The sequence below is a fragment of the Pan troglodytes genome, chromosome 7 (genome assembly GCF_028858775.2).
Source record: "Pan troglodytes isolate AG18354 chromosome 7, NHGRI_mPanTro3-v2.0_pri, whole genome shotgun sequence".
In the NCBI taxonomy this organism is placed as follows: Eukaryota; Metazoa; Chordata; class Mammalia; order Primates; family Hominidae; genus Pan; species Pan troglodytes.
The window spans coordinates 128,883,721-128,907,445 of record NC_072405.2 but is presented as its reverse complement, the minus strand read 5'-3'; the positions used below and the strand labels follow the sequence as shown (position 1 = coordinate 128,907,445).

General features: G+C 40.8%; 1 protein-coding gene across 9 annotated transcripts in view; it reads left to right on the top strand.

Annotated features, from left to right (window-relative positions):
* SAMD12 (sterile alpha motif domain containing 12) overlaps positions 1-23,725 on the top strand; it is a 492,602-nt gene that overhangs the window by 31,595 nt on the left and 437,282 nt on the right. For all 9 annotated transcript variants that reach the window (XR_002937745.3, XR_010159661.1, XR_682014.4 and 6 more), the window contains exon 2: positions 6,819-6,997. Coding sequence is in view for 6 of the 9 variants with exons in the window: in XM_009455826.5 (XP_009454101.1) it covers positions 6,819-6,997 (179 nt within the window). In the remaining 3 variants the exon portion in view is untranslated. The remainder of the gene's footprint in view (positions 1-6,818; positions 6,998-23,725) is intronic.

The window sequence follows — 23,725 nt, the reverse complement described above, 5'->3', positions numbered from 1 at the left end:
ACTTTTTTTCATCTTTGTAGCCCTATGGTCACAGAATGTTCTGTAGCAGTTCTAGATATCACATATGCCTTTAAGGCAGAGACAAAGGGGAAGAGTGATGTTAAGATCTTTCCTCTTTTGTCAGTTCCAGAACTGTTTGTTTCCTATCAAACTTCTGCTTATGTGCCCTAGGGAGGAATCTGTCATCAACCTCACTTGTAGCTGCAAGGGAAGCTGTGAAATTTGCTATTTGGCTTTGTAGCCATACTTCAGTAGGTGGCAAAAATGAGAGTGTTGAGAATGTGTAGCCCATCAGAAGTGTCTGCTACAAAGAGTTACAGACTTTTTGTGATGTTCACATTACTTCTGGAGGGTAGTCTCTGCTGAATTCGAATCCAGAATACAATAAATGAAGCACCTATAATAATTAATATAATGAATTAAACATATTGGAGAGTGTTATGTGTATATTATATTAGGGAAGTGTTAAAGAAGGACCATCTCCTTCAGGAACTTTAGCTAGAAGCAAGACATAAACATGAAATTTGAAATAACCTATCTCAATTCTAATAACTAATGGTGGGGATTGGAGTATATTTGTTTTTAAGGTCACTGATTCATTTAGCAACATTTATTGAGGGTTGAGTATGTACAACTGTTTAGGCTTTGCAGGTGCAAAGATGAATAAGATAGTCTCTGCTTTGCAGATGGCAGTCAAATAAATCAGTAGTTTCAGGATAGCTTTATGGTTTTGTGATTTAACATTTTTGGTGAATTACTCAATTAGATTGGAAGCAACTTTTATTTGCTTTTTTGAAAAATATATGTTACGCATCAGTACCGAATGGCAGTGAGTAGGATTCAATCAGTATCTTTCCATCATATCTATGCTCAGTCTATAAACAATGATTGAGCACCTACTGTAAGGTAGTTATGTGGCTACACACTACATTGGTAAAGCTCAACAAGAAGTAGTCACTTCTTCTGGGGGCTCCTAGTCATAGATTTAGCAGACCTGTCAATAAATATTTGCAACGCATGGTACATACACACACATACAGATCATATAAGAAAAAGAGGTGGGCTGGGCATTGTAGCTGATGCTTGTGTTCCCAGGAATTTGGGAGGTCGAGGTGGGCAGGTCGCTTGAGCCCAGGAGTCTAAGACCAGCCTGGGCAACATGGCAGAACCCTGCCTCTACAGATAATACAAAAATTACCTGGGTGTGGTGGTGCACACCTGTAGTCCCAGCTACTTGGGTGGCTGAGGTGGAAGGAACACTTGAGCCTGTGAGGTTGAGATTGCAGTGAGCCATGATCACACCACTGCACTCTCCAGCCTGGGCAACAGAGCAAAACACTGTCTCAAAAAAGAAAAAAAAAAAAAAAAGAAAGAAAGAAAAAGAGGGGAAGTGTCTTTATTACTTAAGAGGATATACTGGGTGCAAGACTAGTTAAAGCTTTACAGTAGAAAAAAGAGAAAAGTAATATTTCCTGAAGCAGTTATCTATGCAAATAAGGGAAAGGAAGAGCATATGATGTAAAAGGTCAGTTCTGTCAAGGTAGAGAAGCACAACACATTTCAGGGCACTGCTAGCAGTTTCTATGTGGGGGTTCCTTGGTTGGGGAGCCAGCTCATTCTGAGGGGCAACTGGGAGTGTTTTCACAGTGTCTCTATTCAAGGCAAAACTCAGAATAGAGGAACATTAAAATTTAATAAGTCTCCATCCCTTGTTTCATGACAGAGAGTGGTGTGGGTGGAGATTGGAAGAACTGGAAGTTGGGTGGCTTCCTGGAGACTAAGATGCACTTGTTCTTGGGGATGACAGCAGATGCCAATGCACCCCTCAACTCTTCTAGCATCACTGTGAGCAGAGAAAACAAGGCCTGGCACTTCATTCCAGATAGCCTGTTACTGTCACCTAAATCACATGAGAATGGCATCCCTCAGCCACTAAGCCTTGGAGAGCCCAGGCTCATTTCCAGCAATCAGCAATTCAAGCCCTGCTTCTGCTGATTAGGACAAGACCTGTTTTGGAGAACATTTCCTTTCCAGGAAAATTCTGAAGTAACCTCATACTTTTGAGCTATAATTTTTACCATTTTATTAAACAATAAAATAACATTCTAGATGAAAATCATGATGATATTATTCATAAATAAACTCTCAAACCTTTGAATAAAAATATCTTTGGAACCTCTCTTTCCATTTATGGAGGTATTAGGGAAGTTGAAATGAGAGGGAGTAGGGTTTTTAAGTTTTTATTTTTTTATTGTGACAAAATATACATTAAATTCATCATTTTAATCATCTTTAATTATATGGTTCAGTGGCATTAGGCACATTCACATTATTATATAACCATCATCACCATCCATCTCCAGAGAGTTTTCATCATCCCAAAGTGAAACACTATACCCATAACTTACCAATAACTTCCCATTTTCTCTCCCACAGCCCGTGTGTAGCCATTGGTCTATTTTCTTTCTCTGTAGATTTGACTAACTCATATAAGTGAATCGTCCAATAGTTGTCCATTTTTGTCTGGCATATTTCACTTTAGCATAATGTCTTCAAGGTTCATGCATGTTGTAGCATGGATGAGAATGCCATTCCTTTTATAGGCGCAAAATATTTCATTATATGTATCACATTGTGTTTATCCATTCATGCATCCACAGGCATTTGGTTTATGCCTGTTTGACTGTTATGAATAATGCTGCTATGTACATGAGCATACAAATATCTTGAGTTCCTGCTTTCAGTTTGTGTGTGTGTGTGTGTGTGTGTGTGTGTGTGTGTGTGTATGTATACCTACAAGTTGAATTGTTGTATCAAATGACAATTCTGTGTTTAATTTTTTGAGGAACCACCATACAGTTTTCCACAGGGGATGTATCACTTGACATTCCCACCAGCAATGCACCTGGTTTTCAATTTTCTGGGGAAGTAGGTTTTTACACATGAAAAAAACATGGTGCCTTCAAAAGGGCTTTTCAAAACAATGCTAAAATATGTGCATTTGCAGTGAAACATTTCTCTCTTAAATTTTTTTAAGAGCAATGTTTGTGAAATTCATTTTGGTTTTTAACTCTTCATTTTGAAGAATTCAATATTAATGACATTCAAATTAAGTAAAAGTGACAGGAGCAGCACTTCCCATAAAGACCACAAGCTGCCTGCGGTGTCAGTTCAATGACTAGGAATCCGTCAGGCACAGGAGTGGTGGTGAAGATTAGGGAAACGAGAAGAGGGTCTCGAAGCCGACCAGTGAGCTGCCAAGCCCATTAAATTAAGTAAATAACTTTAGGGAAAACAAGAAAGGTCAGTGATGAACACAAAAAAGAGAAATCAAAAGGGGACACCTTTGACACAAGCAAAGAGATGGAGGTCATGCATTGTAAGAGGCCATTGGAGAGTTGTTTGATTTGTAAATATTAGGGACATGAAATTTCAGGGAAAACAAAGCAAAGTCTATCAAAAGTTGTTTTAAATTAATAATTCTAAGTACAAAAACCTAAATCAACTACTGGGGAGTTTGCAGTGGAGGAAGGAACAGCTATGGAGGATTAAAATATTTGTGTGAAAAATAAGCCTACGTGTGTGGAAAGTCAAAAAACTGTATTCTGCCTCCTGTTTATAGATATCTTACATTTTGAATGCCAAGTATTTACTAGCAGAGAAAAGCTTTCTTCTGATTTAAGGCATGATTGCGTAAAGGAAGGGAATTGCTGGTTCATTCTGCAGCTGAACAAGTGTTTCCTTAATGTCTCTTATGTGCCAGGTCCTGGACTCAGGAATGGAAGTCATGGAGATGAAAAACAGATGGTACCTGCCCTCCAGGAGCTTACAGTTGTGCTGGGCAAGGCAGACAGATCAATTACATGGACATTCTTAGTACTGTGAGGAAAATGAAGCACCAGGGGACTATGCATGAGGGAGCATAGGGAATGGTTTCTTGCTGTGGTAGCCAGAGACTCCTAAAAGGCTTTCTGAAGAAGAGGTCTGAGCTGACATGAGGTGAATAGGACTTAGCCTCCCAGAGAGCAGGAGATAGGATTAGGTTGGAGTAGGACCAGCATTTCTAGGTGGTGGGACCACCGTGATCAGAGATGAAGGAAGTATAAGAGTCAAATTTGGTGGGGAGGTGATAGGGGAAGAGAATAGGAGGTCTACCAGCAGTTCAGTGGTATTCCTAGGTCATGAATTTCAAGGTAGGAAGCAGCAGAGGATAAAGCTAGACAGAAAGATCAAAGCTACACATTTTTCTTTTCTTCATTAATGTCTGAATCCATCCCATGCCAATCCCCCATCTCCCTACACAAGCACACCTTTTAAAAATAATCACAACTTTGATGTATTTAATTGAATATTCATTGTAAGTAGGCTAGTCTTTGGAGATGGAGAAGCTGATTGATAATAACAGTAATTAGCTTCAAGCTCTCAGAGGCTTTGGCTACTAAGTTCTCTTTCCAGCACTGCCTAAAGTGGGCATTGTTGTTGGTTCCCCAGCATCCATTCTGCTACAGCCCTGTTGAGTAGCAGCAGTGTGGTTTGGGGAATTGACCTGAGCTGGTCAGTTGGTTTAAGGGTAATCCTATTTCCACTGCCAGCATGTTAGTTCAGTAATAGGCATGTAATTCACTCCTGGCCAATGAGAAAAGAGAATAAAATTTGAAGGAGGTTTGGGAGAAAAAGCCATAGTCAACCAAGCCCTTTCTGCTTCAAGATGAAAACTAAAGCTTGTAGTCTAGACGCTACAAAGGGACCCAGGTTCAGGATAAAGTCGGTGCTATGGATAATAGAATGGAGAAAGAAAAAAAAAAAAGCACAGTGCTTGATGAAACTACCGAGATGCAAATCAGCTAATTCTGAACTTGTGCCATCACTGGACTTCTTGTTCTGTCAGCTAATAATTTTCCATACCATTTAATCTAGTTTGGATTTTTCCATGTGTAATATGAAATCGTGTATACTAAATGGGCCATGATTTTTGTGACTTTTCTGTACACACCAGTATAGTATGCCCTTTTGTGAACCTAACCCCTTTGAGCCTCATTTTCCTTATCTGTGAAATGAACATAGTTATGTCTCAGAGTTTTTCATGAAGATCATTTGAGATTCAGAACAAAGCCCAAAAGGGAGGTATGAACTAATACATGTTAAGTGCCCAGAGTGTACCACTAAATAGGAAGCTTAGAGACTAGGAGAAGAGAAATTCATAAATAATGTCCACATAAAGTGGTAGAAATAAGATCACGTGCATTTGGACCTTTGTGCAATCAGTTTGTTTTTTTAAAGAAATATCATTGAATATTTGAGCAGTATCTTAGGTGTAGAGCTGTTGGATTTGCTGATAGATGAAAGGAAAGTGATGGATCATCGAGTGATGTTAAGGATGTCTCATCAGTTTCTGTGTAACTTGCGAAGACTGGAACAGGCAAATTGTTTCTGCTGCAGTTTTACTTGTCTGACATTCATAAGAAAGGTCTGTCTAGGCTGCAGTTAATATTTGGGAGTCACCAGAATGTTGATTGGGAACATAGGAATAGATGATATCTATTAAGGAGGGAGTGGACAGTGGGAGGAAAACACCTCACTTCTTTTAGGAAGCCTGCCTCATCCCTCAGGTCTAAAGTACTCATCAGAATCCTGGCAAAGATGAGGCAAAGAGGAAACTATGGCCTAAATGGAGTGCCGAATAGAGAGTTGGACTTTTTGAGTTATGGAAGCTGGCTGGAGGGGAAGAATGCTGAGAAAGGGGAAAGCCTAAAGATGTTGGGTAAAAGATTATTGATGAAGTGGAGACCTGGGGAAGATGGGGGTATTAAGTATCTGGCCTTAACTTCTCTGTGAATAAAGGAAAGGGGATGAGCATAGGAGTTTACCTGAATTTGAAGAGTTGGGGTAACAGGGAAATGAAATAATTTACTACCAGAGAAGTCAAAACACACATACCTGCCATCTGCACACAGACATACATGGTGGTTTATGTAGTGGAATGCATGGATCTTACAACATTCGTTGCTATTTATTTGATAATACAGGGTACATAGCGGGGCTCAGTAAGCGTTTGTTAGATGAATAAATATCCCCAGAAAATCAGCTTTAGGTTTTATTTGTGGAATATCTATGTTACAGGGCATGGAGAGAGTAAGATGCAAAAAACTGGAAGCCACTGGGCTTGATGCCCTTGAGCCCTCCACTCTGGCTTTTTTTTCTTTGCTATGTAGAAGTGACAGTTCTGTTTGAAAATCACCAGTCCTTTTGTTTGCCTCCTTTATTACATTGTGAGTTCTTTGAAGGTAACATCTGTCATATGTAAATCCATGTTTCCAGGATCTAACCCAGGGATGGCACATAGTAAGTGCTTAAGAAATATTGCTTGAATGAATGCAAGAGAGTGGACTTGAGTGGATGCCTAAATAATAAAGAAGGTCCAGAAGAAGAGAGGGTGAGCACTTTTCAGATGGAGGTAGAGATATAAACTAAACTGCAGGGTTGAAATAATTGCATGATTGCGTGTGTGGGAAGCAGTAACAACGTTGCCTGATTTGGTATTCTCATCTGTAACATTTGGATTTGTAAGTTGCTGAAAGTCAAACAACTTGGAATTGAGGGCTTCTGGATTTGTACCTAAATCTTGCTGATTTCCAAGCTCAAGGTTTCCCACTATACCGTGCTCCCTCCTCACCATATTATTTATCGTAGTAATCACACCACCTCTCGACTCATAGATGCCTCGTTTTTTTCCTACTTAGGCTTGATGAATATTTTCTGTCATGGACACCTTCTTTATGTGGTTTGTTTTCTGAGTTCTATTTGTTGCTTTTTCCTAGCTCTCCACTGTGGTTTGAATCCACGGGGTATTGATCACCCTGCCCATGCTGAAGGTATTAAACTGCAAATTGAAGGTGAAGGTGTGGAATCTCAATCCATTAAAAACAAAAATTTCCAGAAGGTGCCTGACCAGAAAGGAACTCCCAAGCGACTGCAGGCAGAAGCTGAGACGGCTAAGGTGTGTAATATTCCAGTTAATTATGGAGATTTGAAAGCTGCAGCCTTTATATGTTGTAGTCCAGCCACAGAGAAGAGCTGATAGTGCTTTCACTAATTACCATTGTATCTGTGGTCAAATGAGCACTGTATCTTGCGGATAAATAATTATAAATGAAAATATTAACTGTATTCCCTTTGGAATAAAATTGAAACACGTTTGTGGCCAGTCTCATAGCGTGAGGCTCTGAGGTTATAGAGAAGAATGCCCTGGACTTGAAGCTAAAAGATTCACCTGCCAGGCTCAGACTTACCACTCTATGGTGTTGGGAAAGTCATGTGACTTTCTGAGTTGCAGATTCTTCATCTACACAAGGGAATCATAAAATGACTTCTCTCATCAGGTTGAGCAGATCAAACGATTGTATGCTTGTGGAAGCATTTTATAAAAGCCCCAGTACTGCATGAGTATGAGAGGCTTGTGCTTACAGGTATTGTTAATTAGTAATAGCTGATATTTTATTAAATATGCATGTATCTCCCAGGTACTGTTTGAAGGACTCTTGATCTGTTGACTTATTGTGTCCCTGTAACAATCTTGTGAGGTAGACAATAGTAAATAGAACCCTAAGTAATGAAAGAGAAAATTATTTTATTCTGCTGTAGGATGCTTAGTTCTTTTCAGTCTTAAACCTAAACATAGGTAACAGAGAACTGACAAAATAGGCATTGGTGAAGAAGTACGGAAACTTGGATTCTGTGGGGTAGGTAATTTTTTAGTAAGGACAGCCTCTTCTAAAAGCTCCCTACAATGGAACTGGCACTATCTGGGTATTTGTCTGAAATCAGTGCAGATGTTCATGTTGGGGGCACAGTGTTGTTGAAGATACTCATATTAGTTTTCCTCTTGGACATTGAGGAAATTAACCTTCATATAGTTTTGTTTCTCCCTTTGTGTATTCCCTGCAAGACAATTTCCTTTCAAATGTTGGTTGAGCAAATGAATGTATGCATGCCTTGGAAAACAAATGTTGTAAGCACCCAAGAAAAATATTAAGGAAAAAGGTCACCTTACTGTTGTACAATAACCACCTCCCTTCTCCTCCAAGTAATGTCTTCCAAATCACACGTGAATTTTTTGCTTTATGTACAGTTTGGAATAATTACTGTTATTGCTTCTCTTCTTTAGTGTGGATAATTAAAAATTGTTAACATTAAGTATGTGTGTGTGGTAGGGAATGGGGAATGATTACCAAGAAATATATTGCAGGCATTTTACGCTAGACATTTTAGCTAAGAGAAATGGCAACTCATAGGATATTTATTGGCTGATGATCAATGAAGTTGGGTTTGTGAGCAGCATTGGAAATGAGTGAACCCTGTTAAGAAAGCTAAACCTGATCAATACATGGGCATCTTGAAAGAGCCAGGAAAAAACGCCTTAAGGGTCCTCTTTAGGAAGATAAACAGACTTTCTATGAGTGAGATATTTTCTAAAGGATGCCTAAAATATTAAAAATTAGAGAGAAAAGAAAAGTTAACTACTGATATTTGTCTGCTTTAAATTCAACTTTAAACATTTCTAGTGTGTATCTCTTATATTTGTAAAGAGATTGGTAATATACAAAATTTGACTCAAATCTGATATGATTTTATTTCTGATTATCTTGAATATGTGAATTGTGAATCCTGAAATTTTGTGTCTTTGCCTCTGAAGCATTTTATAGTTCCTTTGCTGAAAACATACTTCAATGAGTGTGGATGTGTATAATGTGCCTTTCTTCTGGAACAAACTAATATTGGAAACCAGATTCATTTGAGTTTATGCAAATCATCTACAATGAACACCCATCCCCAACAAATGAGGTTGCAAGGAGATTCTGGGTTTTTCACACTGCCATCATATTTAGGGGTGAACAGACTAGAGGCTTTAGTAAAGCTTAGACAAAGAATTTGTCCAGTTGTTTAAATGGAGGACGAGGGAACAACAGTGGCTGCTGGGGGAACAGAGTTAAAATTACTACAGTGTGATTACTGTGGATGCCAGCAGCATGACTGACCCTGAAGCTTTTGTACCTTAGACAACATGAACTTGTTTTGTGCAGGTACAAACACATTTACATTTTCCCTTCCATTGCATTTAGAGGGCTAGTAGAGTTGTAAGCCATCTTCTCTTTTCTTGGGTGTATAATTGAATCTCTGGTAAATTGGCCTACTTTAAACCTACCTTAAAAAACCTGTGGCTAGAAATGCATACCTCTAAAGCCATTCAGTAATGTAAATTGGTACAGCTTTTCTGGATGACAAGCTTGATAATAGTTATCAAAATTTTAAATGTGTGCAATTAGGGGGCCAATAATTCCCTCTGTAGGAACTTACCTAAGGAAATAATCATCCATATGTGCAAAGATGGCTACAGGAGAACACATTGAAAATAGCCCAAATGTTCATTCACAGGACACTGGCTAAAGAAACTGTGTATTAATGCAAAGGGATATAATTTTTCCTTTATGAGGATGCAGAAGACCTGTATGTATTTATGTGGGAAAATGTATGTGATAATATTTTAAAGTAGAAAGGGAACGAGAAGGGCAGGTTATGACATAGTAGATATTGTATGTTTCCATTTATGTAAAAATGTCTGTCTCTGTATAAGAGCATCACTGAGTCTAGGAGGGTTTTCCACAATTTGAGCAGCAGATTCTATCTGAAGTTAAAATTATGGAGAAAACTTTTACTTTCTGTACTGCTTTGCTTGAATTTTAAATAAGATATGTATTCTTTTAAGTGTATTTATTTTAAAGCCCTTTTCAGATTATCCCATTAACTTTAGTAGCTCAACCATGACTTTTTCTGTTTGTTGGGTTAGTATTATGCTTTTAGGGTGCTGAATTTCCTCACATGGCTTCTAATTCTTGCTGGTGGTTTATTTGTCAGAGAAGTGAGTTATCGTGGGGTCTTTTGGCCACGTGTGCCTTGAATTGTAGAGCCTTCTGGTAAGGTGCTTTTGCGGTTTTTTTTTTTTTTTTTTTTTTTTAATTATAGTTTTAGGGTACATGTGCACATTGTGCAGGTTAGTTACATATGTATACATGTGCCATGCTGGTGCGCTGCACCCACTAACTCGTCATCTAGCATTAGGTATATCTCCCAATGCTATCCCTCCCCCCTCCCCACCACAGTCCCCAGAGTGTGATATTCCCCTTCCTGTGTCCATGTGATCTCATTGTTCAATTCCAACCTATGAGTGAGAATATGCGGTGTTTGGTTTTTTGTTCTTGCGATAGTTTACTGAGAATGATGGTTTCCAATTTCATCCATGTCCCTACAAAGGATATGAACTCATCATTTTTTATGGCTGCATAGTATTCCATGGTGTATATGTGCCACATTTTCTTAATCCAGTCTATCATTGTTGGACATTTGGGTTGGTTCCAAGTCTTTGCTATTGTGAATAATGCCACAATAAACATACGTGTGCATGTGCCTTTATAGCAGCATGATTTATAGTCACTTGGGTATATACCCAGTAATGGGATGGCTGGGTCAAATGGTATTTCTAGTTCTAGATCCCTGAGGAATCGCCACACTGACTTCCACAATGGTTGAACTAGTTTACAGTCCCACCAACAGTGTAAAAGTGTTCCTATTTTTCCACATCCTCTCCAGCACCTGTTGTTTCCTGACTTTTTAATGATTGCCATTCTAACTGGTGTGAGATGATATCTCATAGTGGTTTTGATTTGCATTTCTCTGATGGCCAGTGATGATGAGCATTTTTTCATGTGTTTTTTGGCTGCATAAATGTCTTCTTTTGAGAAGTGTCTGTTCATGTCCTTCGCCCACTTTTTGATGGGGTTGTTTGTTTTTTTCTTGTAAATTTGTTTGAGTTCACTGTAGATTCTGGATATTAGCCCTTTGTCAGATGAGTAGGTTGCGAAAATTTTCTCCCATGTTGTAGGTTGCCTATTGACTCTGATGGTAGTTTCTTTTGCTGTGCAGAAGCTCTTTAGTTTAATTAGATCCCCTTTGTCAATTTTGGCTTTTGTTGCCATTGCTTTTGGTGTTTTAGACATGAAGTCCTTGCCCGTGCCTATGTCCTGAATGGGAAGGCCTAGGTTTTCTTCTAGGGTTTTTATGGTTTTAGGTCTAACGTTTAAATCTTTAATCCATCTTGAATTGATTTTTGTATAAGGTGTAAGGAAGGGATCCAGTTTCAGCTTTCTACATATGGCTAGCCAGTTTTCCCAGCACCATTTATTAAATAGGGAATCCTTTCCCCATTGCTTGTTTTTCTCAGGTTTGTCAAAGATCAGATAGTTGTAGGTAAGCGGTGTTATTTCTGAGGGCTCTGTTCTGTTCCATTGATCTATATTTCTGTTTTAGTACCAGTACCATGCTGTTTGGGTTACTGTAGCCTTGTAGTATAGTTTGAAGTCAGGTAGTGTGATGCCTCCAGCTTTGTTCTTTTGGCTTAGGATTGACTTGGCGATGCGGGCTCTCTTTTGGTTCGATATGAACTTTAAAGTAGTTTTTTCCAATTCTGTGAAGAAAGTCATTGGTAGCTTGATGGGGATGGCATTGAATCTGTAAATTACCTTGGGCAGTATGGCCATTTTCACGATATTGATTCTTCCTACCCATGAGCATGGAATGTTCTTCCATTTGTTTGTATCCTCTTTTATTTCCTTGAGCAGTGGTTTGTAGTTCTCCTTGAAGAGGTGCTTCACATCCCTTGTAAGTTGGATTCCTAGGTATTTTATTCTCTTTGAAGCAATTGTGAATGGGAGTTCACTCATGATTTGGCTCTCTGTTTGTCTGTTGTTGGTGTATAGGAATGCTTGTCATTTTTGTACATTGGTTTTGTATCCTGAGAGTTTGCTGAAGTTGCTTATCAGCTTAAGGAGATTTTGGGCTGAGACGATGGGGTTTTCTAGATAAACAATCATGTCATCTGCAAACAGGGACAATTTGACTTCCTCTTTTCCTAATTGAATACCCTTTATTTCCTTCTCCTGCCTGATTGCCCTGGCCAGAACTTCCAACACTATGTTGAATAGGAGTGGTGAGAGAGGGCATCCCTGTCTTGTGCCAGTTTTCAAAGGGAATGCTTCCAGTTTTTGCCCATTCAATATGATATTGGCTGTGGGTTTGTCATAGATAGCTCTTATTATTTTGAAATACGTCCCATCAATACCTAATTTATTGAGAGATTTTAGCATGAAGGGTTGTTGAATTTTGTCAAAGGCTTTTTCTGCATCTATTGAGATAATCATGTGGTTTTTGTCTTTGGCTCTGTTTATATGCTGGATTACATTTATTGATTTGCGTATATTGAACCAGCCTTGCATCCCAGGGATGAAGCCCACTTGATCATGGTGGATAAGCTTTTTGATGTGCTGCTGGATTCGGTTGGCCAGTATTTTATTGAGGATTTTTGCATCAATGTTCATCAAGGATATTGGTCTAAAATTCTCTTTTTTGGTTGTGTCTCTGCCCGGCTTTGGTATCAGAATGATGCTGGCCTCATAAAATGAGTTAGGGAGGATTCCCTCTATTTCTATTGATTGGAATAGTTTCAGAAGGAATGGTACCAGTTCCTCCTTGTACCTCTGGTAGAATTCGGCTGTGAATCCATCTGGTCCTGGACTCTTTTTAGTTGGTAAACTATTGATTATTGCCACAATTTCAGCTCCTGTTATTGGTCTATTCAGAGATTCAACTTCTTCCTGGTTTAGTCTTGGGAAAGTGTATGTGTCGAGGAATGTATCCATTTCTTCTAGATTTTCTAGTTTATGTGCGTAGAGGTGTTTGTAGTATTCTGTGATGGTAGTTTGTATTTCTGTGGGATCGGTGGTGATATCCCCTTTATCATTTTTTATTGCGTCTATTTGATTCTTCTCTGTTTTTTTCTTTATTAGTCTTGCTAGCGGTCTATCAATTTTGTTGATCCTTTCAAAAAACCAGCTCCTGGATTCATTGATTTTTTGAAGGGTTTTTTGTGTCTCTATTTCCTTCAGTTCTGCTCTGATTTTAGTTATTTCTTGCCTTCTGCTAGCTTTTGAATGTGTTTGCTCTTGCTTTTCTAGTTCTTTTAATTGTGATGTTAGGGTGTCAATTTTGGATCTTTCCTGCTTTCTCTTGTGGGCATTTACTGCTATAAATTTCCCTCTACACACTGCTTTGAATGCATCCCAGAGATTCTGGTATGTTGTGTCTTTGTTCTCATTGGTTTCAAAGAACATCTTTATTTCTGCCTTCATTTCGTTATGTACCCAGTAGTCATTCAGGAGCAGGTTGTTGAGTTTCCATGTAGTTGAGCGGCTTTGAGTGAGATTCTTAATCCTGAGTTCTAGTTTGATTGCACTGTGGTCTGAGAGATAGTTTGTTATAATTTCTGTTCTTTTACATTTGCTGAGGAGAGCTTTACTTCCAACTATGTGGTCAATTTTGGAATAGGTGTGGTGTGGTGCTGAAAAAAATGTATATTCTGTTGATTTGGGGTGGAGAGTTCTGTAGATGTCTATTAGGTCCGCTTGGTGCAGAGCTGAGTTCAATTCCTGGGTATCCTTGTTGACTTTCTGTCTCGTTGATCTGTCTAATGTTGACAGTGGGGTGTTAAAGTCTCCCATTATTAATGTGTGGGAGTCTAAGTCTCTTTGTAGGTCACTCAGGACTTGCTTTATGAATCTGGGTGCTCCTGTATTGGGTGCATATATATTTACGATAGTTAGCTCCTCTTGTTGAATTGATCCCTTTACCATTATGTAATGGCCTTCTTTGTCTCTTTTGACTTTGTTGGTTTAAAGTCTGTTTTATCAGAGACTAGGATTGCAACCCCTGCATTTTTTTGTTTTCCATTTGCTTGGTAGATCTTCCTCCATCCTTTTATTTTGAGCCTATGTGTGTCTCTGCACGTGAGATGGGTTTCCTGAATACAGCACACTGATGGGTCTTGACTCTTTATCCAACTTGCCAGTCTGTGTCTTTTAATTGGAGAATTTAGTCCATTTACATTTAAAGTTAATATTGTTATGTGTGAATTTGATCGTGTCATTATGATGTTAGCTGGTGATTTTGCTCGTTAGTTTATGCAGTTTCTTCCTAGTCTTGATGGTCTTTACATTTTGGCATGATTTTGCAGCGGCTGGTACCGGTTGTTCCTTTCCATGTTTAGCGCTTCCTTCAGGAGCTCTTTTAGGGCAGGCCTGGTGGTGACAAAATCGGTCAGCATTTGCTTGTCTGTAAAGTATTTTATTTCTCCTTCACTTATGAAGCTTAGTTTGGCTGGATATGAAATTCTGGGTTGAAAATTATTTTCTTTAAGAATGTTGAATATTGGCCCCCACTCTCTTCTGGCTTGTAGGGTTTCTGCCGAGAGATCCGCTGTTAGTCTGATGGGCTTCCCTTTGAGGGTAACCCGACCTTTCTCTCTGGCTGCCCTTAACATTTTTTCCTTCATTTCAACTTTGGTGAATCTGACAATTATGTGTCTTGGAGTTGCTCTTCTCGAGGAGTATCTTTGTGGCGTTCTCTGTATTTCCTGAATCTGAACGTTGGCCTGCCTTGCTAGATTGGGGAAGTTCTCCTGGATAATATCCTGCAGAGTGTTTTCCAACTTGGTTTCATTCTCCGCATCACTTTCAGGTACACCAATCAGACGTAGATTTGGTCTTTTCACATAGTCCCATATTTCTTGGAGGCTTTGCTCATTTCTTTTTATTCTTTTTTCTCTAGACTTCCCTTCTCGCTTCATTTCATTCATTTCATCTTCCATTGCTGATACCCTTTCTTCCAGTTGATCGCATCAGCTCCTGGGGCTTCTGCATTCTTCACGTAGTTCTCGAGCCTTGGTTTTCAGCTCCATCAGCTCCTTTAAGCACTTCTCTGTATTGGTTATTCTAGTTATACATTCTTCTAAATTTTTTTCAAAGTTTTCAACTTCTTTGCCTTTGGTTTGAATGTCCTCCCGTAGCTCAGAGTAATTTGATCGTCTGAAGCCTTCTTCTCTCAGCTCGTCAAAATCATTCTCCATCCAGCTTTGTTCCGTTGCTGGTGAAGAACTGCGTTCCTTTGGAGGAGGAGAGGTGCTCTGCATTTTAGAGTTTCCTGTTTTTCTGTTCTGTTTTTTCCCCATCTTTGTGGTTTTATCTACTTTTGGTCTTTGATGATGGTGATGTACAGATGGGTTTTTGGTGTGGATGTCCTTTCTGTTTGTTAGTTTTCCTTCTAACAGACAGGACCCTCAGCTGCAGGTCTGTTGGAATACCCTGCCGTGTGAGGTGTCAGTGTGCCCCTGCTGGGGGGTGCCTCCCAGTTAGGCTGCTCGGGGGTCAGGGGTCAGGGACCCACTTGAGGAGGCAGTCTGCCGGTTCTCAGATCTCCAGCTGCGTGCTGGGAGAACCACTGCTCTCTTCAAAGCTGTCAGACAGGGACATTTAAGTCTGCAGAGGTTACTGCTGTCTTTTTGTTTGTCTGTGCCCTGCCCCCAGAGGTGGAGCCTACAGAGGCAGGCAGGCCTCCTTGAGCTGTGGTGGGCTCCACCCAGTTCGAGCTTCCTGGCTGCTTTGTTTACCTAAGCAAGCCTGGGCAATGGCAGGGGCCCCTCCCCCAGCCTGGCTGCCGCCTTGCAGTTTGATCTCAGACTGCTGTGCTAGCAATCAGCGAGATTCCGTGGGTGTAGGACCCTCCGAGCCAGGTGTGGGATATAGTCTTGTGGTGCGCCGTTTTTTAAGCCGGTCTGAAAAGCGCAATATTCGGGTGGGAGTGACCCGATTTTCCAGGTGAGTCCGTCACCTCTTTCTTTGACTCGGAAAGGGAACTCCCTGACCCCTTGCGCTTCCCATGTGAGGCAATGCCTTGCCCTGCTTCGGCTCGCGCCCGGTGCGCGCGCCCACTGGCCTGCGCCCACTGTCTGGCACTCCCTAGTGAGATGAACCCGGTACCTCAGATGGAAATGCAGAAGTCACCGTCTTCTGCGTCGCTCACGCTGGGAGCTGTAGACCAGAGCTGTTCCTATTCGGCCATCTTGGCTCCCACTCTCGGTAAGGTGCTTTTGTATCTGCCTTCACCTGATCTCTGGGATGCGAGAGCTCTGACCAGGTATTACACTAATGTTTCGATTTGACATTCTCTCTGTTTGCTTCTGACTGATTATGCAAATCAAGTTCCTTCATATGCAGACTTCTCACTGGGAACCTGGTTCCAGCTCCTTAGTGTGCCTTTGGGCCCTGCCACTTTGAGCCCTGCCATGTTGGTCTTTGAAACCAATCCCTCAGCACACCACCTGTTCCAGAGGAGCTTAATAAGCTTATCTTTAACAGGCAATGCTAGAGTCTGTGTGTATATGTGGATTGGGGGAGGATTGTAGCATGTGCTTAATCTACCCTGTTGACACTGAAATTTGTATTGCTTTCATAATTTTAAAATGTGTGTGTGTATCTGTATTCATTTTGGACAGAATAATACTCTATCTTAGAAAGTGACATTTTGGGACCCTTAGCTCCAATTCCTCAAAAGACTCAGAACCCTTATTCCAGAAGAAAAAGGTTGTCTGGCCACAAGTTGCCTCCAGCTCTTGCAGACCAAAGAGAAACCAGTAGAGTACCCAGATCACCTGTAAGTCTTATTGGGAAGCATACAGTCTAGATGGAAATAAAAAAATGAATCCAGTTGAAATGTGGATCCACAAAAAATACTTACCAACATAAGTCCTAAATTCTTGTGAGTACTTGGAAACTCAGAGACAATATGCATGCCATGCCACGCCACAGCTATAGTTACCAGTTTAAGAGTAAAAAACTATGTTTACATAGCTTTATAGGAGGGTACAAGCAAGAAATACAGTGGCAAAGCATTTTCATTGCATTGGGAGGTCCAGAAGTTATCCACGTACACAGCTTCTTTCGACCCATTACCCACACAGCTGCCAAGTTGAGAGTCCAGATGAGGATGAGTCTCTTTGATACAAAGAAGGCACAGCCTCTTTTTTTCACCATTCATTTATACCCTTCTAGTCATGTAGACTCAAGACGAAGCCACAGCTCCTAAAGACCAGGAGTGGTTCCACATAGCAGTTTCCAAAAAACCAGCCCTATGGGAGACTGAAGTCCTTCTCAGACAGGCCAGCCCTGAGATTCCTTAACCCTTTACTCACAGAGCAGTCAGAACAAGACTTGCGAGGAAGGTTACTCTAGCACAGGAAGAACTTGACCTGTGCTGCGAAGTATGGATAAATTCCAATATGTAGCCCTAAGAATGGAGGGTGCCTTTAGCCATGAAGTCTAAGCACTTTGAGCCAAGGTATGGCAGCAGAAATGCCCAGGTGTGTTCAACATCAGTCTCTTCAAGTAAGAGTTTGTGCGGCAGAAATCGAGTCTGGAACAATAGGCTGGGGCCAAACTGTGTGATGGAATTTGAATGCTGGAGTGAGTAGCATGGATTTACTTTTCACCTCCATTGTTCAATACAATAGCCACTAGCACATGTGGATATTCAGATTTATTTAAATTGAATAAAATGCAAAAATGTATTTCTTTGGTCATGCCAGCCACATTTCAAGTGTTCATTATCCCATGTTTCCAGGAGCTGCTGTTTTGGACAGTGTGGACATAGAACATGATCATTATGGCAGAAAGTCCTATTAGACAGTGCTGCTCTAATCTGTGGGAAACCATTGAAGTTCTCTGGGTATAGGAATAAGATGAAAAATGGAATTGTGTTGATATTCTGTCTGATCCTCATCCTTGGACCTGAATGGACAAGGGCTTCAGTCATTTAAAAAAAAAATGTCAAAATACTCAGGAGTTTCTTTTGAAATTGATGTTCCCAAATGCTCTGATGGTTGGAATTTGAGTTTCTATGGCAATTCTGGCTGTGGAATAAGATCAGCCCATCAGTATCCTATCTGTTTCCTATCTTGGAATTCTAGAATGTGTCCTCACAAGTGGCCTAAACATGACATTGGGAATTCTTGACTTCTAGACTTGATTTTCTAGGTGTTTATGAGGAAACTTCACCTTGCTGTGTTTTTATGCCTGTCAAATAAGGGTTTCATAAGGTTGATAATCCTTTGTTTTTTCCTGCCACAATGCTAATTCCTGGAGTCAGAGCTTTGAGCATTCCTTATATTTGCATGCCTCCCCTGTACCTTTCCTTTATAAAAATGTATCCCCATTTTACAGCTGAGAAACCCAAGGATGTAAAATGACTCACTAAAACTTAGTTTCTGGCTAATAATCTGGAGGAAGATGTAACTCTCTATGTCTAATGGCTCTAAATTCAAGGTTTTTTATGCTCCTAACATGAAATATACAAATGACCTATTTATTTGAAAAGAAAATATGGTCTGTTACACTGAGAATCTGGCCAACTAGGCAAAAGAAGAGGTTAAAATGCTGCATATATTAATTACTCCTCAGGGAGAAAACAGCAAATCTTGATTGCTGTATTATATAAGGGAGAAGCAATGCCAACATCTAAAACAGTGAATAATTGCTTGCAGTTGGCTTTGGGATGCATTATGTGAATCTTTGGCAGCAGATAGCCTTTTCTCATTAGGCTAATATTAGATTTAGTTTGTATTTCTTTGGCACAGAGTTAAAGGAGCTGGCCTGGAACTTGGTGCTGGAGGCAGGAGGAGGAGAAAGCTGGGTGCTTTGGATAAGCCACAGGCAGATAAATGAGAGTTGACTGCAGGGCAACTTGTGGACATTTGTAACAGTAAGCAGGAACCATTAATCTGGGATTAAAACAGAGCAAAAAGAACTTAGACTTAGGTTAAAAGATGAAGGGTTGACTGTACTTAACCTTGATCAAATTACATTGCTTAGCTGCCTTTGAGAAGGTCTGTTGCAATTTAGGGATAGAATGATCTAATTCTTGGCTATCTGTATTTGTTGGCTCAAGGAGCAAAAATGTCTCCAAACAAAGCTGCCAACCCAATATAATGTCACCCATGATAGGAAAGGACACAATGCATGTGAAACATAATGAGGATGTACTTCTTAAGAATTCTCATAAGGGTCAGAACAGGAGACAAGCAAATATGACTTCATGCTATGTGAGTTCCAGGACCCCAGTACATGTATATTGAGTTCTTGGACAGGGCTCAAACGAAACTACAGTAAACTTATATCCGAAGAGGTAAGCTTTTATTACTAACATGTTAAGCTCTGAAAAGTATGACAATTAATATGATATATTTAAGCCATAGGTTCATTGTATAATCAAGAAAGAAGAAAACCTAGAGAGCATTTGACCATCTAATTTATTTTACAAGTTAGGGAGATGAGACTCAGATGATACTGAATGACTTCACAAAGATCTTGAGGCTAGCAGTGACACAGTCTACCTAAAACACAGTTTATCTAACACATGAACAGTGCTTTTCACTCTTTTATGCTGACAGATCTATAGGAAATAACAAGTGCTTGGAGCCACTTAGTTAATAGTATTTGTCTAGTGGACGAAGAGTACAGGATATGCCATTTGACAATGTAAAAGGAGGGCGGTGTTCAGGCGAGTGTATCAGAGCCCACTAAATTCATTTGAGTTTATCCACCCAAACTACTAAATTACTAAAGTGATTCTCTTTGGAGATTATTGGTACTTGCCATCGCTTCTGCCTATAATGTTCTCCCCTTGATCATTGTTCAGCTAGTTCCTTGTCATTTAGGTCCTAGCTCAAATGTGCTTCTCCAAGAGGTCTTTCCTGACCATCCTAACTAAATGAATCCCTAGTCACATTCTCTGACATCACTTGGTTTGATGTTCTGCATATAACTTTTTCTGGTCTGAAATCATCTTGTTTGTTTTCTGTCTCTCCACAGAATTTAAATCATTTGAGAGCAATGATCTAGTCTGTCTTGTTCACTGCTGCAATATCAATGCCTGCTACTGTGTCCAGCACATAATAAAAAGATGAAATTTTTGATGAATGAATAAGTCCGTTCATATAATACAGAAGTCCCTTGCCTCTGGGTTTACGTCTCTTGCCTCATAGTTATTTCGTTATCTTTAGCTCCTCCACAAGTGAGCAGAGGATGTCTTACTGAGTTCTATAATGGTTGAATGGTTGATAATATCAAGGGAATGCTTTTCTGGATTGGTACAAGTGGCATATTAGCCACACAATGGACAAGGGATACTTCCAAAGCCATTCCATTACCCTTCACCCTTCAAAAGTTCACTCTAGGTTGTCACTGAGACCAAGAAAATTCCTGATTACAGTCTGTGGCAGTCATTCTAAACTTCACTTAGATTCATTGTGAAAGACAGTATGGTGATTCCTCAAAGACCAAAAAACAAATACCATTTGACCCACTGTGTTAGTCTGTTCTCACATTGCTATAAGAAAATACCCAAGACTGGGTAGTTTATAAAGAAAAGAGGTTTAGGCTGGGCGCAGTGGCTTATGCCTGTAATCCCAGCACTTTGGGAGGCCGAGATGGGTAGATCACTTGAGGTCAGGAGTTCGAGACCAGCATGGCCAACATGGTGAAACCCCGTCTCTACTAAAAATACAAAAAATTAGCCTGGCATGGTGGCAGGTGACTGTAGTCCCAGCTACTCAGGAAGCTGAGGCAGGAGAATCGCTTGAACCCAGGAGGCGGAGGTTGCAGTGAGCCAGGAACGCACCATTGCACTCCAGACTGGGCAACAATAGTGAAACTCCACCTCAAAAAGAAAAGAAAAGAGGCTTAATTGACTGACATTTCTGCTTGGCTGCAACCATGGCGAAGGTACCTCTTCACAGGGCAGCAGGAGAGAGAATGAATGCCAGAAGGGGAAATGCCAGCTGCTTATAAAACCATCAGATCTTGTGAGAACTGACTCACTATCACGAGAAGAGCATGGGGGAAGCAGCCCCCATGATTCAATTACCTCCCACCAGGTTCCTCCCACAACACGTGGGGATTATGGGGATTACAATTCAAGATGAGATTTTGGGTGGGGAAACAGCCAAACCATATCACCTGGTGTATTAGTCCCTTTTCATGCTGCGATAAAGACATACCTGAGACTGCAAAATTTACAAAAGAAAGAGGTTTAATTGTGAGACTTCCCTAGCCACATGGAAGTGTAAGTCCAATTATGGTGGAAGGCAAAGAGGAGCAAGGCATGTCTTACATGTTTGGCAGCAGGCAAAGAGAGAGAGCTTGTACAGGGGAACTCCTTTTTTTAAATACCATCAGGTCTTGTGAGACTTATTCTCTGTCATGAGAACAGCATGGGAAAGATTTGCCCCCATGATTCAGTTACCTCCCAACAACACATGGGAATTGAAGATGAGATTTGGGTGAGGACACAGCCAAACCATATCATCCTGCCCCTGGCCCCTCCCAAATCTCATGTCCTCACATTTCAAAACCAATCATGCCTTCCCAACATAGTCTTAACTCATTCTAGCATTAACTCAAAAGTCCACAGTCCGAAGTCTCATTACAGACAAGGCAAGTCTCTTCCACCTATGGAGTCTGTAAAATCAAAAGCAGGTTAGTTACTTCCTACAGGGGGACAGGCATTGGGTAAATACAGCCATTCCAAATGGGAGAAATTGGCCAAAACAAAGAAGCTACAGGCCCCAAGCAAGTCCGAAATCCAGCAGGGCAGTCAAATCTTAAAGTTCCAAATGATCTCCTTTGACTCCATGTCTCACATCCAGGTCACGCTGATGCAAGAGGTGGGTTCCCATGGTCTTGGGCAGCTCCACCCCTGTGGGTTTGCACGTACAGCCTCCCTCCTGGCTGCTTTCATGGACTGACATTGAGTGCCTGTGGCTTTTCCAGGCCCATGGCGCAAGCTATCAGTGGATCTACCATTCTGGGATCTTGAGGATGGTAGCAGAACTTCTCATAGTTCTGCTAGGCAGTACTCCAGTAGGGACTCTGTGCTGGGGCTCTGACCCCACATTTCCCTTCCTCACTGTCCTAGCAGAGGTTCTCCATGAGGACCCTGCCCCTACAGCAAACTTCTGCCTGAACATCCAGGCATTTCCATACATCTTCTGGAATCTAGGTTCTCAGACCCCAATTCTTGACTCCTGTGTACTGGCAGGCTCTAAACCAAATGGAAGCTGCCATGGCTTGAGGCTTTCACCCTCTGAAGCAACGGCCCAAGCTCTGTGTTGGCTCCTTTCAGCTATGGCTAGAGCAGCTGGGCACCAAGTCACTAAGCTGCACACAGCATGGGCACCCTGGGCCCGGCCCACAAAACCACTTTTTATACAGCCTACTCCAGGCCTGTGATGGAAGGGGCTGCTGTGAAGCTCTCTGACATGCCCTGGAGGCATTTTCCTTGGAGATGAAAATTTCCTTCCTCGTTAGTTATGCAAATTTCTGCAAATTTCTGCAGCCAGCTTGAATTTCTCCCCAGAAAATGGGATTTTCATTTCTATCGCATTGTCAAGCTGCAAATTTTTTGATGGCCTTATTGATCACTGTCAGCATTTTTGTCAAAGCTGTTCAACAAGTCTCTAGGGAGTTCCAAACTTTCCCACATTTTCCTGCCTTCTTCTGAGCCCTCCAACCTGTTCCAGCCTCTGCCTGTTACCCAGTTCTAAAGTCACTTCTACATTTCTGGGTATCTTTTCAGTAGCGCCCCACTCCTAGTACCAATTTATTGTATTAGTCCACTCCTAGTACCAATTTATTGTATTTATACAATACAGTTTATTGTATTATTGTATGCTGCTGATTAAGACATACCCGAGACTGTGCAATTTATAAAAGAAAGAGGCTTAATGGGACTTACACTTCCACGTGGCTGGAAGTGGAAGCCTCACAATAATGGTGGAAGGTAAGGAGGAACAAGTCATGTCTTACATGAATGGCAGCAGGCAAAGAGAGCTTGTGCAGGGGAACTCCTCTTTTTGAAACCAACAGATCTCGTGAGACTTATTCACTGTCACAAGAACAGCATGGGAAAGACTTGCCTGCATGATTCAATTACCTCCCACTGGGTCCCTCCCACAATATGTGGGAATTCAGGATGAGATTTGGGTGGGGACACAGCCAAACCATATGACCTGGGAATCTCATAACTGGGTATAATATACCCAGAGGAATATAAATCATTCTATTATAAAGATACACGTATGTTCATTGCAGCACTATTCACGATAGCAAGGGGAATTAAACTAAATTCCCATCAATGGTAGACTGGATAAAGAAAATGTGGTATATATCCCCATGGAATACTATGCAGCCATATAAAAGAATGAGATCATGTCATTTGCAGGGACAAGGATGGAGCTGGAGGCCAATATCCTTAGTAAATTAACACAGGAACAGAAAACCAAATACAACATGTTCTCACTTATAAGTGGGAGCTAAATCATGAGAACACATGGACATATAGAAGGGAACAACACATACGGGACCCTGTGAGAGTATGGAGGATGGGAGGGGGTAGAGGATTGGGAAAGATATCTAATGGGTACTAAGCTTAATACCTGGGTGATAAAATAATCTGTACAATAAGCCCCCTGACACAAGTTTACCTATATAACAAACCTGTACGTGTACCCCTGAACTTAAAAAAGTCTCTGATTGCCTGAATAAGGCCCTATGACTTCTGCTACCCTCTAGCGTTGGCCAAGATTTCAGATGGTGTGGCTCTTTCACCCTCCTCTGCAGCTCTATTCAGGGTCCCTGGTGTAAGCATCAGCTGGCTCCCGTGATTTCTGCCCCATCTCCCTGATCTGGCCTAAACTTGAAGGAAATGGAAAACAGCTTCTTCTCTTTCTCTT